Here is a 22,193-nt window from a genome sequence, read left to right on the forward strand (position 1 = left end):
CATTGGAGAATATCAAAATAGGAATATGAGAAGTTTGAGAAACTTCTTGTGCAGATAATGGAAAAACTTCAAGGAAGCTGAAGATTTGGAAAAATTATTTTATTCTTACAACTATGTCACTTCTTAGGAGTATTTCCCTGAAATTCAGATGTCCATACTCTTATCACAAGCAAACCCAATATTGCTTAATTGTATGAAACAGGATTTCCCCCCCAAAATAAAATGAAAGTATAGTAATAAATATGATGTTTAGATTGGTAAGATTCTCACTTTAACATTGTATTTCAAACAGTAACACAGTTTAGTTTACAACTACATTTTACTAAGTACATGAACTTATATAATCATCTTGTATTTCTATTATCTATATTAACTCATTTTATCCTTAAAAATGAGGATTGGGATTATTTTATTGTTTTACAAAGATTCTGCTAAAGGGATTTTCTTGGTAAAATACTGTCTTATTTTATAATTTTAATCTAAAATTAACTTCTGAAAAGTAAACATTTCTGATGATAAATTACTATCCTCTACCCATTTTTCAGCAAATAGCTAACAGATTGTAGATTTCAGGGGAAAAAAAACTTATGAAAATGGAATTTCCTAATTAAAGCTTATTAACACTAACCTACTAATATAATCATTTCCCAGTGTATATAAATTTCTGCAATATGCTTAAAATAAATAATGACAAGTTGGGTATTTAAAAAAAGCAAATGATCAAAGCCTTCTACTTATTTTAATGTTAACAACTTCATGATTTTGTGAATTCTGAATTAAGATAAAAATAAACTTAAAAATATTAATATTGTATTGAAGTGTAAGACCAAGTAGAGTTGGGACCCAAACTCCCTGTGGACATTAAACTTCCAAGTCATGGTCAATGGTACTAACAGAAAGTCTTAGGTCCTGGGGGATATGCCCTCAGAAGGGGGGCGGTGGTTACAAAGCAGGGCTGGGTCCATTCACACTCATCTGTTTTAGAGTTTTCTAGCAATTCTTCCTCAGCCCATGCTTCCTTGCCATGTGATGTTCTCTCCAGCCCTTGAGCTGGAAGACCACTGCCAAACGTCAGTCCTGGGGGCTGCCTGATCTTGGTCAGGGGACCTCCAAACTCTGAGCTGATATACATAAAATCCAAATTGGAAACGTAAATTCACCTACCTTTGGTGGCAATGGAGGTGGAACTTTTGCTTTCATAGTTGAACTAGAAACACAAAAAAATTATAATTGGAGCCATTCATTTTGAAAATGGAGCATTACTAAACCATAAAATTGTTTTCTAAAGGCACAAGAAAACCCGCAAAATAACATAGCTTTTCTAAGATGTTGAAAATGAAGTATCATTCATTAATAATTGGGTAGACATGCTTTTTTGGTTTTAAATACTACTACACTGTAATTAAAACTGAAATATGGCCCAGTGAGATTGCCTAGAAGCTAAATCCTCGCCTTGCATGCCTGAAATCTATATGGGTGCTGGTACATGTCCCGGTTGGTCCATTTCTCATCCAGCTCTCTGCTTGTGGCCTGGGAAAGCAAGAAAGGATGGCTCAAAGCTTTGGACACTGCACCTGTGTGCAGAAAAAGCTCCTGGCTCCTGGTTTTGGATCAGCTTAGTTACGGTCCGTTGCAGCCACTTGAGGAGTAAACCAGTGGATAGATCGTTCTCTCTCTGTTTCCTCTCTGTAAATTGACCTTTCCAATAAAAATAAATGAATCTTTTAAAAAAATATGAAATATACGATTTCATTTTATGTCAAGTAAAAGGTAAATCCTTATTAAGAATGTAAACAACTCATATAATAAAAAGATATAGAATAAAATATATAACATTGTAAGCTTAATTTTTGCTATTGCTAGATTATTTTTGATGAAGCTCATCAAACACTTTGTGCTATGAAATTACATGCAAAAATAAACAAAACTAAGATTCACTGAAACTCAGGATGAATTTTATATATTAAAAAACAACAGATTACCAGATGGTTGAAACAGGTACCAAAACAGCTAAAAGTAACCAAGCTTTTGGGGACCAGCGGCGTGGCCTAGTGGCTAAAATCCTGGCCTTGAACACGCCAGGATCCCATATGGGCACTGGTTCTAATCCCGGCAGCTCCACTTCCCATCCAGCTCCCTGCTTGTGGCCTGGAAAAGCAGCAGAGGACGGCCCAAAGCTTTGGAACCCTGCTCCTGCGTGGGAGACCCGGAAGAGGTTCCTGGTTCCCGGCTTTGGATTGGCACCAGCCGTTGCGCTCACTTGGGGAGTGAATCATTAGACGGAAGATCTTCCTCTCTGTCTCTCTTCCTTTCTGTATATCTAACTTTCCAATAAATAAATAAATCTTAAAAAAAAAAAAGTAACCAAGCTCTGGCATTCCAAAGCACAGTAGTGAGAGTATAGTAACACACTTAGAACTGAAGAGAGATGCTGATAAAGTGCCAAAGAAAAGGAAATATTATTTGCTTGATCTGATCAGTGTTGCTGTGCACATGTGTGGAAATACTGTATCACATTTGATAAGAATGTGCTTGTACTAGATGCTAATAAATTTTTTAAAATTACAAGTAAACAAGTGATCAAGCACAAATTTCTCTAACGAGGTGGCCCAATGTGAGAATAGGGAGGGAGAATGGAATGACCTATACCTTCAATTGCCAGTCAGCTGCTTCAAAACAAAATCCACCCCCACCAAAATAAAGACTAAACATCAATACATATGTAATAGCAAAAATATTCCCTCTTCAGAACTAAAGCTTAACATCCAAAGTATTGGATCTTTGTAGTTATTACAGCAGTTTTCAATGACTGACAGTTTACCACTACAAGTTACTTCAGTCAATTTTTTCAAAGATTTCGTAAGTGTTGTGGATTAAACTGTCTCCCCAAATTATCATGTCAAAGTCCTAACCCCCAATGTAATATGTATTTGGCGACTGGGCTTTCATGAGGTGAAGATAAAGGAGGTCATGATGTTATAGCCCTAATCCTGCAGGGCGAAAGGGAAGAAAGGGGTCCCCTGCCCCTCCTTCCAACTCAACACATGCATGCAGTGAGGAAAGGTTAAGTGAGACAGCCAGAACGTGACTGCTAACAGGAGCCAGACTGGCTTGCACTTTGGTCTTGAACTTTGTGGCCTCTAGAGGTGAAAACTGAGCCCCACAAAGCACTTAGCTTGGGTCGACTAATATAGCTGAAATAAAAACAACAAACTGTGCTAAGATCAGTGATATTGTATTACTTATATAAAACTGATCAGTATTTTCTGCCAGTTATAAAATCACTAAAAAAGAAGCCCTTCCCCCCCTCACCAAAATATAAATAAAACTTACTGTTTAGATTCGTCTTCATCCCCTTCATCATCCTCTAAGTGAGCCACATGTCCTCTAAAGGAAAACAGTAACACCCTTGGTATTAAACAGTCTTTAACAAACAGTATCAAGAACTTAGGAGGGCAGGTACTGTGGCATTACACATAAAGCCACCGCTTGTGGTGCTGGTATCCCATATTGATATAAGAAGTGGGTACTCCACCTTCCATCCAGCTCCCTGCTAATGTGCCTGGGAAAGCAGAGGAAGACATCCCCAGATGCCTGGGCCCCTAGTGGGAGACCCAGAAGAAGCTCTGGGCTCCTGGATTCAGACTAGTCCAGCTTTCTTTGTTGTAGCCATTAGAGGAGTAGTAATCAGCAGATGGAAAAGCTCTCTCTCTACTCTTTAAGTAAATAAATATATATATATATTTTTTTTTTAAAAAAAGGAAATTTAGGGCTACTGCAAGACAGAATTTTATTTCTATATCTCTGTAAGACAAATTATGAATCAAAACAACACAATCAGACAAGTGATAGAGAATGGAGCAAACTGATTTTACTCATCTTGTGACATAAAGAATAAAATATTTTAGTTCAACAAAGAATTTAAATTACCGCTGATGTAATTCTTCTTCAACAGACTTTAGAAGACTCCTTAAAAGAAAATGGAAAAACTGATATAAATGCATTAGCAAGGAAATATCAAGCACCTTTTTAAAATTACTTTGTCCATAGTAATAGTTTGAATGACTTTTTCTTACCAGTTATTGAAAATCTGCAATAGTGATGAACCTCTGTACTATAACACACCAAGTTATACTAAAGATACCTCTACTTTCTATTGCTAAGACCTTCATATATGTATTTTAAATGGACAAAATAAATAAATCCTAATATGTACTGAAAAATACCAATTCAAACAGAAGACAACCCACTATGAAACGTCACAACAGTACTGACAAAACAATAACTGCAGGGTTGGAGTCAAGGAAATCCAGGACTCAAAGTTTGCCTGGAATATTATGTCTAACACCTGAAATTATATTTTTTTTTCTTAAAATAAGGAAGGAGACACACTTTTAAAAAACATGCTATCAGGCAATCCTACAAAATGAAACTCCACATGTTGGATCTCTCTGCGGAAGCATGCATGCATGTGATGTGAATACACGAATGTAGTAGCACTTGGCTTTCACAAAAGACACTCACTTACCTGAAGGATCTGTTCTCCAGTGGTGCACTGGGCAAACACATTTACACTTTTGGGAGACTAAGCCTGTATTAGACCAGGTGTGAGGATTTTACCATTAGGAGCAGCATATACAACTTTAATCTTCAGGAATGTAAGAGAGGATTTAAGGCATTCCTGAAGTTACCTTACTTCTTCTCACTGCAAATTCATGCAGCATACTTCCTATACCATATCCTTCAAGTATAAAAAGTCAATAGATGCCTCACAGTAAGTGGGAAAGAGAGAATATAATTACTGGGATAAGAATGAGTCAGCATACAATTTACTCTCTCTGAAAGCATCTTACAATCATTTTTCCTTTCATATATATATGTGTATGTGTGTGTGTGTGTGTGTGTGTGTGTAAAAACTTCTTTTAGAATTATCGTAACATAAAATCAGAGAAACTGGGAGGGAAGCAGGCTTTAGCTATCAAAGTTTTAAAGAGGACAGTTCAATAACAATATAATTTTTAAGAACTCACAGAGTTAAGAACCCAGAGTGATACATGACTTGGGAAAACCATAAACTAACTGCACAAGGCACATTCCATGGATTCAAAAATTGACCCACCACAGTCAAATATATTATTTGCAAAGTTCTCCACTCTATGATGGACTATGTCAATCAGTGGATTCTTCAAAGACCTCATCATGCTTAGAGTGGCAAGACTGGCAGCGATTCCTAACTGGTGAACTATCAAAACCACTTGAGCAAGAACCTCGGAGCAAACCCTTTATCTGGGACCTGGGGAGGGTGGAAAATTGGGTGGGCCTTCTCCCTTAATACCCCCCTTTAAACATGAAGGAAGTAATATGGAAATAATAGTTTTACCCACTTTCCTATAACCCTTGAACCTTTTTACCCTAATTAACTATGTAAAGATCGTAAAAAATAAAAAAAATTAATAAAAAGAAAAAAGAAAAAAAACCCCAAAAAACCAAAGTTCTCCAAGGGCTGGCATTAGAAGGCAAGAGCTTCTGCCTCCAGGCAGTTAGCAAATGCTGAGCCACTTGGGAGCACAGGTGCCTGAATCTGAATCCTGCTGCAGCACTGCAGGCTGGTCTTGGGGAGTGCTTCATTTCCCAGATACTAAAATGAGAAGTACAATAGTACTTTGGAGTTTCTGTATGAAGATGATGAATGAGTGACTGTAAAGAGCTCAGAAAGGTAATTTAGGACATAGTAAGGATTTGCTTGGTGTTTCCTGTGTTATTGACTAAGGACAGTTTCTTTAAACTACCAAGTTCTCAAACAGTGGTCCTACAGTCCTGGGAGTCTGTTAACCTCTTGGAGGGGATCCACAAGGTACAACCATTTTGGTAAAACCATTTTACTAATACATGATATTTTTCTCACTCTTAAAAAAAAAGCTTACACAGTTTTAACATGTTACATAGTGAAGACTATTAGATATATGACATAATAGATTAAATCAATGGAAGATAAGAACATTTGGCTTTCTCTTATTAGGACAATGTTAACAGAATCTGTAAAAAATGCAAAATGTTATTTTTTCACTCATTTTGTTTCAGGAAAATAGCTATTTTTCATAAAAACGGGGCAGACATTTGCTAGTATTTAAAACTGCTTTGAATGTCTGGATCCCCTATCAAAATGCCTAGGTTTGAGTACTGGCTCTGCTCTTAATTCCAGTTTCTTGTTCACATGCACCTGGGCATGCAGCAGACGATGGTACAAGCAACTGAGACCCTTTCGTTCATGTGGGAACCTGGGTTGACCTGACCCAGCTCCAGCTGTTGCAGGTATTTGAGGAAGGAGTCAGGAATGTAAGCTCTTTATCTTTTTGCCTTTCAAATAAATCATTAATTAAAAAAAAATCATTGGCAGGCCTTAAGAAAATGCTTGTTGCATGACACTAATGTATACTTGTTGCCTCTACGTTTCACAAGAGCAATCAGTGGTTTTACAAGGAAGCCACTGTAAAAAACAGTGGCAATGGACCTGACGCGTTAGCCTAGTGGCTAAACTCCTTGCCTTGCATGTGCCTGGATCCCATGTGGGCACCAGTTCTGGTCCTAGTGGCCCCACTATTCAGCTCCCTGCTTGTGGTCTGGGAGGGCAGTCGAGGACGGCTGAAAGCCTTGGGACCCTGCACCTGCGTGGGAGACCTGGAAGAGCTCCTGGCTCCTTTTCAAATCAGCTCTGGCTGTTGTGGTCAGTTGGGGAGTTAGTGGATGGAAGATATTCCTGTCTCTCCTCCTCTCTGTATGACTGACTTTTCAATAAAACAAACAAACAAACAAAACCCAGTGGCACTTCAAGTGGCACTTAAGGCTTTTTTAAAACATTGATTTGAAAGGTAGAGTTACAAAGAGAGAAAGAAACAGTTATGGGGATGGGGTGGGGAGAAAGAGAGAGATCTTCATTTGTTGACTCACTCCCCAGATTGCTGCAACTTCTGGGGCTGAGCCAGGCCTCAGCCAGGAGCTTTATATGGATCTTGCGTGTAGGCAAAAGGACCCAAGCACCCAAGCAATTGCAGCATCTTCTACTGCTTTCCTAGGCACATTAGAAGGGAACTGGATGAGAAGTGGAGTAGCTAGGACTTGAACTGGTGCTTATATGGGATGATGGCTTTGTAGGTGGAAGCTTAACTCACTGTACCACAAGGTCAGCCTCTCAATATATATAGATATATGGGGCTAATGATAACATACAATGAATACATTATTATTTTAAAATAAGTTAATACATATTTTTGAAAAGTTCTAAGTTCAATTCAAGTATTAAGCTGTTAACACCCAACAACATTATAAATACTGGTTGCTGTCACAGCCAATAGCACAAACACTGATATGTAATACTTATAAATCACAGTTATGTAGAGTCCTCAATAATTTGTAAGACTTTAAAGGCACTGTGAGACCAGAAGTTTAAGAAGTGCTGTTTCAAACTCTATTGCTCAATTATCTATGAATTGGATGGTGAACTTCTGCACCACTTTAGAAGATATGGAAAAATGCTTCTTGAGAAGCACGTGACAGTATTTTTTTAACAATATTTTTTGAGGCATTTCTCTCTATAGCAGAAAATATTATGATTTGAAAATAGTAAAAAAAAAGTTAAATGTGCTTTTATTTTTAGTTATCACACTGAATCAGATTTATATAATCTTTTATGTTCTAAAAAAGAATCTTCATCAGTTCTTCAACAATAAGAAAAAGGCTGAATAATAGCATAAAAAGCCAGCTGGCCATCGCATAGGAAATGATGTATTTTTATTCATCTATTTGTAAAACTCTTTGTGTTGAGATATTATGGTAACAAAGTCATGGAATTCACAAAGTTTTATTGAAAAGTCGGATGTATGGTTTACTAGTAAGGCTTTAAAGAGCAGAAAATGAAACCTGACTAGATTTTGTTACATGTCCCATTTTCCATTAAATGCAGAGAATAAAACATGACACTGATTGACTCACCAAGACTGAGGGCTTCAAGTAAACAATATCACTGTTCAATAGTCTATTATCTACTATAACATTTTTAGAAAATAAAACTCAAAATGAAATAAAAATAATGTTTTTGGATATTGAATTATGCAGTCAATCTAAAATGACCAGGAAATCTTGAAAAAATGGTTGGCAAACACAGATTTAACTGATGAAGTGCGGAAACTGGCTTAGGATAAATCTAAACCCATTACAAAAATACCCAGCCCATTTTAATTAGCTAAGGAATTCAAGTTGCAGATTCCTAAGACCTTTCAAATTGTCATATTATTCCCCAGATAGCCCAGGTATATTTTAATAAAATCTCCCTAATTATCTAAAACAAAGAACAGTTTTATTTATTCATTTACCCCCTTAGTGTGGCCATCAGCAACGACTGACTGATAAACTCTTATAAATTAGGGCAACTAACAGGAATCTACCAAACCCTAAAAGTGTTACAGGCTTTACAATGATTATCCCATTTTTCCCTTTGCACCCTGAAAGTACTATTGTAACCCCCATTTTACTAGAGACAATGAGGTAAAACTTCCCAAGTCCCAGTTTACAGGAAAGGTCAGTTCTCACTTAGGATTTGGCACTCACTACTATTCTCAGTTGTGCCAGACATTGTGGAGTTTAGTTTTCTTTTTGTCCTATTAAATTATTACAGAAGTTGTTTTTAAGAAGTTGTTTTTAGAATGTTTGCTCTACAGTAAAAACAAAACCAGAAGTAATTCTTAACAATAATCCACAACCAAATAATAATTATTAAGATAATTTCTTTTGTTGGTATTGAATAAATGGTAGGAGAAGATGACCCGGGTGATAGCAGAAATCAAAAGAAAAGATGAAACTCCATTTTAGATGAAAACACACATATTTTCTGTTTAGAGGAAAGGGCAGGGAAGGGGAGGGGAGGTGAGGGAAGGAACAAGAAGGGGGAGAAGGGGAAAGGGAAGGAGAACAGACAAAAGAGAGAGGAGAAGAAAGAGAAGGAAAGAAAGAAAAATAAAGAAAAGTGTCTATGGAACAATTCTAATTACATAGTCCTCCATGGTCTGGAATAGGTAGAAAACCATCAGTGAAAATCTGTCTGACCTATGGAGAAAGCAGGAAATCCTGTGAGTTTTAAATGCTGCCTAGTCACAGAATAAAGCAGATGTATCGGTACAGGAAGAGAAGTGCTATAATCCATGCTCATGTCCCATGTATGTATAGACCCGTACACGAAACACAGCCAAAGGTCAAACTTTTGGCCAACCTACCTTGCCAGTGACTCGTTATATAGAATATAGTTCCTTAAGCAGGGATCCAATTAATCAAAAAATGAATGTCGGGCAAATTATTAGCATTTTACCTAGCCAAAATAATTATATAATGAAAACGTCTAATAATCAGAAATCAGACAATGGGAACTTTTGGAACTAGGAAACGTATTTTGTGAGGAATCTTTTTTCCTGTATTTTGCAAGTATATTTTAAGTAAACTAAAACTGGTAAATGAAATATTTTTTCAAATTGTTTGTTAAAATACATTAAAATTTGCTAATAGAGTCCTTAAAACTAATGGTTTCATATTTAGAAAAAATAATTTAAAAATACTTCAGAAGTTTTTATTTGCTAATCTAGTAGACAAACTCCTTTGTTTTCTACCAATAAATTAAGACAAGTGACAAAATAACAGACGATTTAGAGAAACAGCAAACAGTTTAGGTAAAATTTAGGTTTTGTACAGGGAAATTTTACACTTATTTTCAAGATTGAGAACCACAAAAGCTAACAGTAATGATCTATAGACTGAATAATAATGTAAAATGAATTTTATTTTAAAAGAGCCCTCAATATTTACTAAAATTAAAAAATGAAAAAAGCATTAATCTAGGTGGTGACTAAAAGCCTTTTCTATGCATTAGAAAAAGCACAAATGAGTAAAAGTTAAACATTTAATTTATAAAAATAGAAACATGGTTTTCAATTATCATTATTAAAATTAAGCCACTTCAGTCACTATTTCATAGTTGCTTCACTTAAAATATGGGAATATATGTCTCAAGTCTCTAAAAGAACTAAAATTTTAAATTGTTCTGGTCATTAAAAAAAATCTACATTGCTAGAAAAGATTTTATAAATTCAAATAATTATCTCCTTTTAAGTTACTTTTCTGCTGATACTTTACCCAAAAACTTAGGAAATAAGATTAGAAAATTAATAGGGTCCTGGTCCACCTTTCACTGACTCTGGTATAGAAACAACTTGAATGCTTGAAGCTTGCAGGGCTGCCTGTTCAGCACTATGCTCCTATTGTGGGGAACCTTTTCTCATGCCAAGGCCCATTTGGAAATCTGTAACATCATTTGTGGGCCATACAAAATTATCAACTTAAAAATTAGCTTGCAACCAATTAATTCAATTTTGACCTCTTCCCAAGTACTACCTTGGGAGTGCTATGATTTCAGGGCCTTATGCTATATGACCAGTGGTGCTGAACTGAAGCATCCCTCAACTCCCTCGCTAAACTGCCTGGGGTAGAACAGGCATTGGATAACTGCTGAATTTACTTTTTGCAATAACAGCATAGCTTCTAAAAGCTACAATGTTAAGATGAAGATTTCTATGTAATGTGAATAATCCTAGCTATTTTCAGTGGGCAGCATGACAGGAGTTGTTTTGTCAGGAATAAACCAGTCAACTTTAGAAATAAATCAATTGTTGAATATATGTTAATCTTTGTTTGGAACATATTTAGCTTTCTTTAACAGGAAGAGTAGCAAAGTAATCTGATAATGAAAACTAAGCTGATCTTCCCCCTCATGACAAATCATTGAAGTGTTGAGTGGGGAAGCACTGGAAAAAGGTTTAAAGCATATTCTAAAATATATCTACCACTCCCACGTAATTTACTACCTTAAATATTAAAATATAAAGACAATCTAATTATTCTTGAATTTAAACAATATTTTAAGAGAACTTTACTTACTTGTTTCCACCTAAAAAGTAACTACTTTGGTGTCCTTGTCCATATTCTAGTTGTAGATCCTAATAATACAAAGTAATATATTTAGCAAAATAGTAATACATCACACAATATGATACATGATATTCTTAAAAGAGAAATCTTAGACCCCAAATAAATCTGTATTGCTGTATATTCTTAAAAAGACTGCATGGTAGGGCTTAAAACAAATATCAGAGGTTTGTGGTTCTGATATTACTATTTGAGTAGTTTTCCAGATACTTTTCTGAATAAAGGGTGTAAGTTTCATTTATAGATATTACGACTATAACTAACATTTACAAACACCAGTTTTGATACAGAAAAAAACTCAAAGTGTTTATTCTCAAGCTAAGATGAAGCAAAAATGATGAGAAAAGAAAAAAGCAAAAAAAATTAGCCTGACTTTTTTTATGGAATCAAGTAATTTATGTATATATGCACATTCACATTACAGTTTCATGTAGGTAATTAATGTTTTAGAGGTATAAAACTGGTTGCTATTTTAAAAGTAAATTTTATATATGAACTGTACAAGAGTGTAAACTACAGTAGGAGAATTTTAAGAATTTTTTAAAATAGCGAATTTTAAAAACAGTAACTTCAAATGAATAGTAACAGAATTCAATTGCTTTAAGCATCTTTGCTACATGCTCTGGGTTATGGTGTGCAGATTGTTGAAAATTAAAAGTACAAAGGAATGAATAATATTATGCTTGATTCATTTATTTTCTTGAGAAAAAGAAATGTACTTTCTAACAAACGGGCAGGAGGGAAGTTGCCCTTTCTACCCTGTTAAAAAGCTGCTTTCTGGAAGCACTGTCTGAATTGCAAACGTGGAGGGAGAGCTGGGAGAGACTGAATGTTTTAAATGAGCCTTCTTTTCATTAGCATATAGTATATTTAAAGGTTTTGTGTTTTGTTTTTTTTTAACTGATACAAGATATTGTTGGTTGGACGCATGTCCCAGACTTCCTTGGAGCAACCTTCCAGGGCTGACTCCACAGTCTTTCACACACAGCGTCCTCCCAGCACTTAACATTGCATCCTAACTTATTTACAAGGATGTAAATCCAGCAGCCAGCCTACCAGCTCAGGCAAAAGACCTGTCACAGGATGTATTCTGAATAAATACTTGTTCAACTGTCAACTCTTTATTTTCCTGCAAATAGTAACTAATACTGCTGCCTTAAGACACACAAGGATAATTCTGGATCTCAACAATGCTCAGTCTAAGAAATTGAGGATTCTAAGCAATGCCTCATATTTGAGACAAAAAAAATTATGCCAAAGCCTGTCAAAATATCTGATAAAATTGAAATAAAAATTCTGGTTTGGACAAGTCTCAATTTTTTTCCCCTTCAGTATTTGTGTTCTTTCATGCACAGTAATAATGCCTTTTATCAGTGACAAATGATAGCACATCATACATAAAAAGGTGACAACTGCCTAGAGATCCTGTGAAATTCTAATGAAAAAGGACATCTGTTCTCTTTACTTTATAATGGTCTGTTTTAATTGGGCAAAATCACCATCATCACATGACTGCACAGTTTAAGTGGTCATGAATTTGTCTTAGGAATATTTAAATCTAGTGTCAAGGAGAGGAGCACTAATTAATTTTTGCTTTCTTTAGCTTTAGATAGCCAGGCCCTGGACAGGGAAGCAACATCTTTAGCTAAGACAATGTCTTAACCCTTTAATCAAATGACAACTTCCAAAAGCACACATTTTTGCAGAACGACCATGGCTTCTGTTACATAAACATAGATATGTTTATATAACACAAGAATATATAATATATAAAATACAAGAATATTCAGTTCTTCTGATATAAGACAACCTTCATGCAAAATAAAAGATAAACAAATATATAGGTAAACACATATTTATATATATTCACTTAGAATAACTGCATAATGGAGACTAGCATCCTGGGAAGTGAAGTTATGTTGTAGCTTGCACCTTTACTCCTGAATGAAAGGAGTCCCAATGAAATTAGGATGCTAGACTTTTTCCCATTGTCTATATCCACAATGTCAGGATATACTTCAATAGCAGAATGATAGACCTCTGACTGGTGCTGAAGAACTATACTACTGTAATCGCTTGGGGGAAAACAGTGATTGAGGGAACAGCAAGAGTGAAAGGGCAAATCCCTGTGCCTATCGAATCATGTCATGAAAAATTAAAATTAAAAAAAAAATAATTTGGCGGTCACTCCATCCTAGAAAAATACTACTAAAATTATGCTAGGAAAGTGCTCAACATAACCCAAGATGATGGTATGTTATCTTGATCCTTTAAAAGTGAAATAAAAACACATTTGAACATGCCAACATGAAAGAAATCAGCAAAAATCAGGCATCAACCAATTAATGACAAAGTTTAACTTCCGGGTAAAGTCATGTAAGTAACAACATGGACTGAAACATGCAGTGACCTGGCACAGATTCAATATGAAGGCTCAAATGAAATTTAAAGATGAATATCGTAGCCCAATTAAAACACTCTTCTGAGCTAGAAAGTTCTAATTTCAGTAGTCAGTTTTCAGCGAATGAGTATTTCTCAACCTAGAATGGAGCTTTGAAGGAAACATGGAGTAAGAATGATCTGAAACAGACCAAAGGCAACACTACAAAAGACAAATAAATGATCATGACAAATCTTTACTTTTTAAATCCTTTTGGGAAGTACAAAGCCTACTGTAGACCTGATAAAAAAACAGCAGGCAGTTAACAGAATTAATATGAGCTGGCTACAAGAACACCAAAGAAAAAAAATATTTCAGTGATATATCTCAATCATGAAAACAAGGGAAAAGAAAAATATTTTCATCAAAGAAACATTGTGGTACAAATAAAGTTTGTAGTGAGATATCTTTATGGAGATGATTTACAGAAATAAAGAAAGAGCCCTGATGATGCAAAGAAATGTTTTCAAGGGAGAATGACAGAAGAGGGGAAAAACAGAGGAAGAGTTCTTTTACATGTTGTTTCACTCTTCAAATGGCCACAACAAGAAGGGTAGGGCAAAGAAAAAGTCAGGAGCAAAACATCCCACACATGTCTCCCAGGAGGGTGTTAGGGTCCTAAATACTTAGGTCATCCTCCACTGTACTCCCATATCTACCAGCAGGAAAGTGCACCAGAAGCAGAGCAGCTGAGACTCAAACCAACACTCTGAAACAATGCTGGCATGATAATGTGGTGGAAGAACTGCTCCACAGTGCCAACCCCAGAAACTTTAAATTCTTTCTTTTCTAAGGATTTAGTGATTTAATTTGAAAGGCAGAGTTACATAGAGAAAAAGAGGGAGACACAAACTTTTCCATCTGTTGTTACATTCTCCAACAGTTACTATGGTTAGGTCTGGGTCAGACTAAAGTTAAGAGCAAGGAACATCCTGGTCTCCCATGTGGGTGCAAGAGCTTAACCACTTTGAGCCAACTTCTGCTTTCCAAGGAAGGTGCATTATCAGGGAACTGGAATCGAAGTGGAGCAGCTGGGACTTGAACTGGCATCCAGCAGCGGCTCTACCTGTTATGCCACAGTGTCAGCCTCCAAAAGAATTTATTTTTAAGAAATTAGAAAAGCAAATGGGGTCATAAATTTATCAATCAGCCTTCTGAATGATAAAAGCAGATTAAAGGGCCTCAAAGTGAATAACCTGACTTTAGTGTTGCGTGCTTGGAAATGAATCAGCAGGTTAGATTCACATGAAGTTTCCCGAGTTGTCAGTGTTATGACCTGTTTACATCCCTCCATATCAAATTACCTAGCACTGTAGATACAATGAATTTTTCGGTATATGTGCCAGAATATTCAATAGAACTAGGATAAATAGGAAAAAAAACAACAACCAAGAGCGGAGACAGATGAGTAATATTATCTTCTGAAGACAACATTTACAACATCAAATAAATCCATTTTTATGATTATGGCAAATTCCTATTTAACTATCACACTGTAATGAATTTTTTCAATTCAAATATCTCTTAGAAGTTTACCTTTTAGATTGATTGATAATACTGAAAATCAAGCTGTACTCTTCTGGAAATATAATTACAAGATACTTTTTAAAAAATAACTTTCTAGCAATGGAAATTATGGTGTAACATTCTAAATCAATTTATAAAACTACAAAATATGCTTAAATTTAAAGTGACCAGAAAACACTGCAAATTGTAAACAGCAAGATCTGTATGGGAGTAAATGTTTCTCTGGGTCTCCACAGATTCAGGGTTGCTGCCTTGTGGCCAAACTGACTACTAAGATCACAGCCAGACATTCTGGCCACAGCAAGCATCTTTCAGAGGTAAAGTTTTATTTGCACAGCAAAGATTTCAGGATTTGTAAAATTAAAGAATGGAAATAATTAGTGGCACTCATTAGGAGGGCTATATCAAAAACAAACAACAGACAGGCATTGTGCATTAAGCTGCCACTTGGGATCCCGCATCCCATTTTAGAGTGCCTGGGTTTGAGTCCTGGCTGTTCTGCGTCCAGTTCAGCTTTGCTGTTGCCTGGGAAGCAGCACATGATGGCTCCAGTTTTTGAGTGCCTGCTACCCACATGTGAGACCTGGATGGAATCCTGTTCCCGGCTTTAACCAGGTCACTCAGCTGCTGTAGCAGTTTGGGAGTAATAATAGCTAGAGTCCCTTTTTCTCTCTCTCTCCCTATGTGTTATTTTGCATTTCAATAAACAAAAGGAAATCAAACAAAAATCAAAAAGATAAGGACACAGAGAAATTGGAACCTTCATGCAATACTGGTGGGAATATATAACAGTGCAGTAGCTGTGGAAATATTACAGCTTTTCAAAAAGTTAACAAAGTACTGCCATATAATCCAGCAACTATACTACTGGTTGTACAACCAAAAGAACTGATTCAAACAGGTTTGTGCACAATTATGTTGATAGTAGCATCATTCACATTCATTAAAAGGCACCCCAAGTATCCTTGAATGGGTGAAATGTATAAACAAAATGTGGCATTTACATGAGAAAGAATGTGTTCCACCTTAAGGAAATTCTGACACATGCTATGATATGGAGGAAAGACAAAGATAATATGATGTTGTGCTAAGTGAAATGAGCCAATTACAAAAGGACAATTGTAATGATTCCTTTCAACCAAGGTACTTTGTCAAATTCAGCGAGATAGAGGAAAAAGTGGCTGTCGGGAGCTGGGGGAAGAAGGAAGGGGGAGCTGCTACAAAGTGGCAGTGGAGTTTCAGTTTGGGAAGATGAAACTATTCTGGAGATGGATAGTGGTGATGGCTGCCTCGCAATAGCAACGAATGCCTTTAATGCCATTGAACTACATAAAAATGGCTACAATGAGAAATTTTACACTATATATATTTTACTACAGCAAAAAATAACACATATGCTCACTAAAAATGAGGAGAGAAGCCCAGTATTAGTAAAAACAAAATAAATAAAATGATGCTGTAGAGCAGGGCTCAACAACTCCCAAGCCAAGCAGCTTAGGTCAAATCTCAGCTCTACTTTTCTTAGCCAAATAATTAATTTCACCTACCTTGCACTTTAAATCCCCTCATTTGTAAAGCAAGTAAAATTAATCTATTTAAAGTGCTTACAATTAATGTCTGTATATAAAATATTTCACCTAAATATTAGCTTTTGCTATGGCTGAGATACGGCTAGGCTGATTTTATAACCTATAGCACCTGACAAATATTTTACTTATCCCTCTTTGCCAGAATAATTCATAGGTTAATTGTCCCTAAAATCTCCTTTTGCTACAAGGCAGTTCTACAAGTCACCTGCTCTTATGCATGACAAGAAACTCCTGGTTACATGCTGGGTGGAATGAGTATGGTGGTGGGAGCTGTTTGGGGGAGCAAAGTCATTTTCTAACTTCTTCAAGGTACCAGGCTAGTTTCACAAATGGTACAGAAAAGAACTCTGAAATGTTATGTTTTTTGTTTTGCTCTTACCTTTTCTGCATGGAGGAATTAGTATATTCTATAGTCAAAGTAAACTTTTGATTCAGTGATCCTATATTTCTACCACCAATTTGGTAACTGTCCTTCTGCCTTATATATGCCTAAATCGGAAGAAACTTTCAATTCAGATATGAAATAATATACACTTCCAACAGTCTATCTCCCATGCTCGCTCTGATGGTTACCTCTCAATCCCCACGACATCGGACACACGCAGCTTTAAGATTACCTTTCTGCTCCATCAGAATTTTCACTACTCTTCAGCGCTTTCACAGTTTCCAATGCTGGTTCTATTAGCCTGGTGAACACAGGTAAAACCTACTCTAGGAAGGAACAGGCTTCCTGCTCTCCTTCTTCAGAGCTAATGTGGGAAATACAGGAAATTTTACAGTGCTACGTATCAGTTTCTCTTTGGTGGCTTAAATATTACAGCTACTCCCACACTGTCAGTTTTATCGTTTCAGCTGGCTATGTGACATCCCTCACAGCTGCGGCACGTGTGGATGTCTATCCCCTCATCAATTCCCTTGACACAGGGGTGGTGTCTGTCCATTCTGCTGAGAAGGATTTACAATGGTTCCTACGCAGCAGGAAATACAAGAACCAACCTTCTCCCTCCAAGAAATCAGACAACCCCATTAGCCCGAGTTCTCCTTCTCTACTCTCCATAGTTCCTGTTAGGTAAGCTTTCTCCCATCAACAGCTATCACCTGGCAAAATCCTAAAAATCCATCACATATTTTTGTGGCATGGATAAGAGTTTATAAATGTAGGGGTTTTCTGCTCAAAGAGCATTTTCAGAAAGAAATTTAACAAACATTCCTTAGAAAAAGAAGTATGTATAAAATTCTCTTAGGTTTTATAAACGTTAAAGTGCACAGCTTTAAGAATTAAAACTAGAAATGACAGAACACTGAAAAAATTACAATTTTATTTGAGAATAATTTCACTGTTAATGGGTAAATACTTTAAAAAATTATACATATGTGTATATTAGTTATATTATTTATATACACATACGTAACACAATATAATTTATTTTATCCGTTTATATGTATAAATGGATCTATACACACACAGATGGTTTCTGGTCCATTAAAACAAGTCTCATCACTACAAATGGACATTTTTGTAGAAAAATATAATTTCTTAAAAACTATATTTGTGAGTGAGAAAATAAGTGTTAATGTTTTTCATAAAAAGAAAATACATTCTATTTACTACTACAATGCTGTATTCGAATGGATATATTTATTTAACTTGTGATGGAAACAAGTTACTAAAATCCTTAATATACAGGATTGCTAAATGACAGCAACTTACAAAATAATGCTTAAATTGGTTCACCAAAGCTACACAAAATGTTCGATTTTAAAAAAAGAAAACACAAGACTAAAGTAATGCTGACAAAGAAAATCAGAAGAAGAGAAATACCAGATTAGATCTTGCAGTGTAGTATATTTCTTCTGAACTGTCGAAAAAACCATCACTGTCGGGCTGTTCAGCAGAGACCAAGAAACCCAAGTTATTTACACTTAGACTAAAAGCCACAAATTCACAAAGGGAAACTTTCACAAGTAAGTCCTGTTAACATAATGTTATTAAGGCAACTGCAAACAATATTAGGCAGCTTCTAGAAAGCAACGTTGCAAAAACTTTGCCTTATAAGGCAGCTACTAAATTAGTATAGAATTTAAATACATGCAATGCCAACTTAAAAAAAGAGAAACAGAAAATAAACTCAAACTGCCTTAACAAAATACGATAAGCATTTATAAAAATGACTAAATTTTCTTCTTAATCTTTCTATTCCTCTGTATAGATGTTATGCTCAGTGTTACTGCATGACCCCCTTAAGGCTTCTCTAACACTCTCTTCCTTCATGCTAGTATACTTAACGAGAATACCTCTGTTAAGATGAACGCTAACAATTCCCTGGATATGCTTCCTTCAAAGCAGACATGACATTTAAAAGGAAGTTGTCATTTAAATCTTTAGTATTTATTAACAGTTAATTTATTTTAATTAACAAACAGCAAAACAAAACAAAACAAAAAAACACTCCAAATAATCTGGAGCTATGGAAAATAATTTTATTGGGATTAGTTTTTTCCTTTTAATTTTTTTGTTCCACAGATTACCACGTCTCAAATATCTGAAAAGCATTTTGCTTCTAAGATGAGACCTAATAGGTTTTGTTTCTGGAAAGGTGTATGTAACAACAGAAGCATCACAAAGTACTCATACATGGGGTAGCCTTACATGAACGACAAAACGGATCTAGATGCTGTATCTTCCTGAGTCTGAATATTCAACAGAAAGGACTCTTCCCTGATGTTTAGAAGCCATGGTATTTATTTTAATAAATACATCCATCAAAAGCCCCTTAAAAACTGGGGTAAAAAAACCCCAAAAAACAAAAACAAAGAGCTAGTATTAAAAACATTTAATTAGGGAATGGCAAAACTAGTAAATTTCTCTTAATTAATTTTGAAATTATTCAGTCTCAGCAACACAGATTTATTTATTTTGAATTTCAGAACTACTTACCATTTTGTTTCCCCAAGAGATTTTTGAAAATATTAATTACTAGGTTTTTAAGTAAGTAATAATCTATCACAAAGAAAATTTAAATCTTTACTTTCAGTGCTAACATTTCAAACTAATTACTTACAAGTTCATGATGTGGTTCTGTTTCCTTCCTTAAGGGTGGATCAAATTTTACTTGGCCAACTAAAATGGAAAAAAGATAAAGAGCTGTTTCTCTCTTCTTAACGATATAATAACTTCAAAGGTTATTTGTGGCAAAAACACACTTAATTTTGTCATCTACCATATACTCACCATAAGCTGAAGATTTAAATTAAGAATTTGTCGGATGGTAAAGCCCAAGAAAGATTTAACCGCTAACGCTGACTTTATTGTTAATCCTAGGCTGTTTGTCTGGTGAAAGGAGGATGCTGGGCAAAACCACAGGTATAGTTTTGTGTTGTGCTCCAGCATACAGACAATTTTGCCTCAGTCTTCTGGTGGGCAGACAGCAGTTTATAGAAAGTACACAAGGCAGCCAGAGTTCAAGAGCGCCCCCAATGACTCCTCGCTCTTGGTATTTATAAGCTTACATGTAGTCCCCTTCCACACCCCGCCAAGGCTGCAGGACTGAAAGCAGACAGTAGAAGCACATCACTTCTGTGCATCACTGTGCGAGCCCCAAGAAGAGGCCTCTAGGTAAGGGCATGAGATCTCCAACTCTTCTAGCTTGGCCAAGCCTGGAGATTACTGTAATACCAGGTGATCTGGATTGCACCTTTCTAGAGAGATCCTGGGCCAGACCCACTCAGCTAAGCTGTTCTGGATTCCTGACCCTCAGATCTTTCCTAAAAACTGTCACCCCTTCTGTGGACTTGCCAGTTCTAATACAAATGTGAGCTAAATATCATTCAGCTTAATAAATATAAAATATTGGTTGCATGAATAGGCACCAAGTAGTTGTAAATATAAAACATTATTAAGAGGAACAACCATCTAGTTTACAAAACACATTTTTTCAAAATCTATTTTTATTAGACAACAGCATTACTGAGCATGCTGCTTTATATGCTTTCTCATATAAAAATCCTAAAAAAGAGGATATTAGAATATTAAAACTTGAAGGCTTCAAATACCAAACTCACATGTTACTAAAAATACTACTTTTTAATTCCATCACTGCTTCAACACACCAGATATGACACCCATATTACTAGAAAGCGGGGAAGAACAAAGGTTGTGTTTAATGCATTCGTTTATCTGTACCCACCCCAAATTGGGCATACTGCAGAATCTCAGAAAATCTGGGCAATAGGGATCTCATTTCAAATAGCAAACAAGTGCACCTTGACTTTGGAGTTCCGAAGCACTGATACCAGCAAGCAAAGAGAGATTCAGAAATAAATGCACTTTGCTAAGGCCTAATAATACAATTTTTGGATTGAACCTGGTGACAAAATATAAAGAATTTTAGATTTTCCATAATACAGATAAAGTTTTCTAAATCAACTACAAAGACATCTCTATTTTTCATATATGAAAGAAATAACAAAGACATTTCACAATTGCCTTCTGTATATTTTAACATAATGGTAACAGGGGTAGGCTTCTGGTTTAGCAGTTTAAGTGGTAGTTAAGAGGACAGACCCGCATGGGAGCACTGATTTCCCAGCTGTGGTCCCTGGTTCTGCCTTCTTACTAAAACAGAACCTGGAAGAGAGCATCGACACCTCCCATGTGATTTGGCCACCCAGCCAAGGCTCCCTGCTTCTCCCAAAAGGCTGAGTCATTGCATGCACTTATGGGAGTGTCTCTGTGAATAGAAGCCTCTTGATATGTCTTTCTGTGTATCTCAAAACAAATAATTTTTTGAAAATGAAAAGTGGTTTCATTTGCTAAGGGTGTCATTTTCATCAAACTATTTTCATCAAACTGGCAAACTTAAGTGGCTTCAACAGAAGCTTTAAAGACAATTTTATAGAGTAATAATACTATTTACATCACACTTTCATTTAGGAGTATCCTTCTTTTAAGACCATTTCTAGATACCAGCAGCACAAAATTTTGCCAAGGAACTTGATAAACATGTAGGATCCAGGCAATATTCCAAGAGAGTGCAGAAAGGGCTTCCAGGACACAGTTCACGGAGTTTACTGTAGTGGTTTTTGAAATGAAGCAGTGTTTGTAAAAGACCACTAGGCTGGCTAGACGAGACAGAGTGGAGAGATGTTTGACGTGCTGCAGTCCACACCATAGTCAATCTCATCTCTGCACTTCCTTTCTGTTTCCTAGTAAGTGGTAATAGTGCCTGCTCCCACTTAACACACCTGTCTACTGAGATGGATTTATCTTAATTAAAGGATGAGTTGTATTATCTTTCTCATTACTAGTTTTGCCAAAAATTAAAAATAATTTTATATTTATACATCCTCTTAAATTATTCTATACGTAATTCCAGCAAGGGTCATATTGGATCTCAGGTACCTTAGGATGACTCTTTAATCAACTGTTATAAACCAGACTGTACTAAGTTAGCATTCTAAGTCACAGGGAACAAATGCTTCCATGCTATAAAAAAGTTAACACATAGTTTGTCATTGGTGAGTTCAAAGTTTCCAATCTCAGGAGAGTGACCCCAAAAACTGGTTAGGAATGACCTGGAGGGTGACTTTAAAGAGGCTCTAAGACAAACCGA

At 35.9% G+C, this 22,193-nt stretch overlaps 1 protein-coding gene across 3 annotated transcripts in view; it reads right to left on the bottom strand.

Moving 5' to 3' along the window:
- MAP4K3 (mitogen-activated protein kinase kinase kinase kinase 3) overlaps positions 1-22,193 on the bottom strand; it is a 146,161-nt gene that overhangs the window by 23,202 nt on the left and 100,766 nt on the right. Inside the window, exons 14-19 of one of the 3 annotated variants that reach the window (XM_040993122.1) lie at positions 19,644-19,702; positions 18,404-18,466; positions 10,978-11,036; positions 3,931-3,969; positions 3,334-3,387; positions 1,165-1,207 (exon numbers count right to left, since the gene is read on the bottom strand). In XM_040993122.1, coding sequence (XP_040849056.1) covers positions 1,165-1,207; positions 3,334-3,387; positions 3,931-3,969; positions 10,978-11,036; positions 18,404-18,466; positions 19,644-19,702 — 317 coding nt within the window. Of the gene's footprint in view, positions 1-1,164; positions 1,208-3,333; positions 3,388-3,930; positions 3,970-9,266; positions 9,300-10,977; positions 11,037-18,403; positions 18,467-19,643; positions 19,703-22,193 lie in introns of all 3 variants that reach the window. The other 2 variants (XM_040993123.1, XM_040993124.1) reach the window with 2 other exon arrangements.

Source organism: Ochotona curzoniae, unplaced genomic scaffold (genome assembly GCF_017591425.1).
Source record: "Ochotona curzoniae isolate NIBS_2020 unplaced genomic scaffold, NIBS_Ocur_1.0 contig_883, whole genome shotgun sequence".
NCBI classification, from domain to species: domain Eukaryota; kingdom Metazoa; phylum Chordata; class Mammalia; order Lagomorpha; family Ochotonidae; genus Ochotona; species Ochotona curzoniae.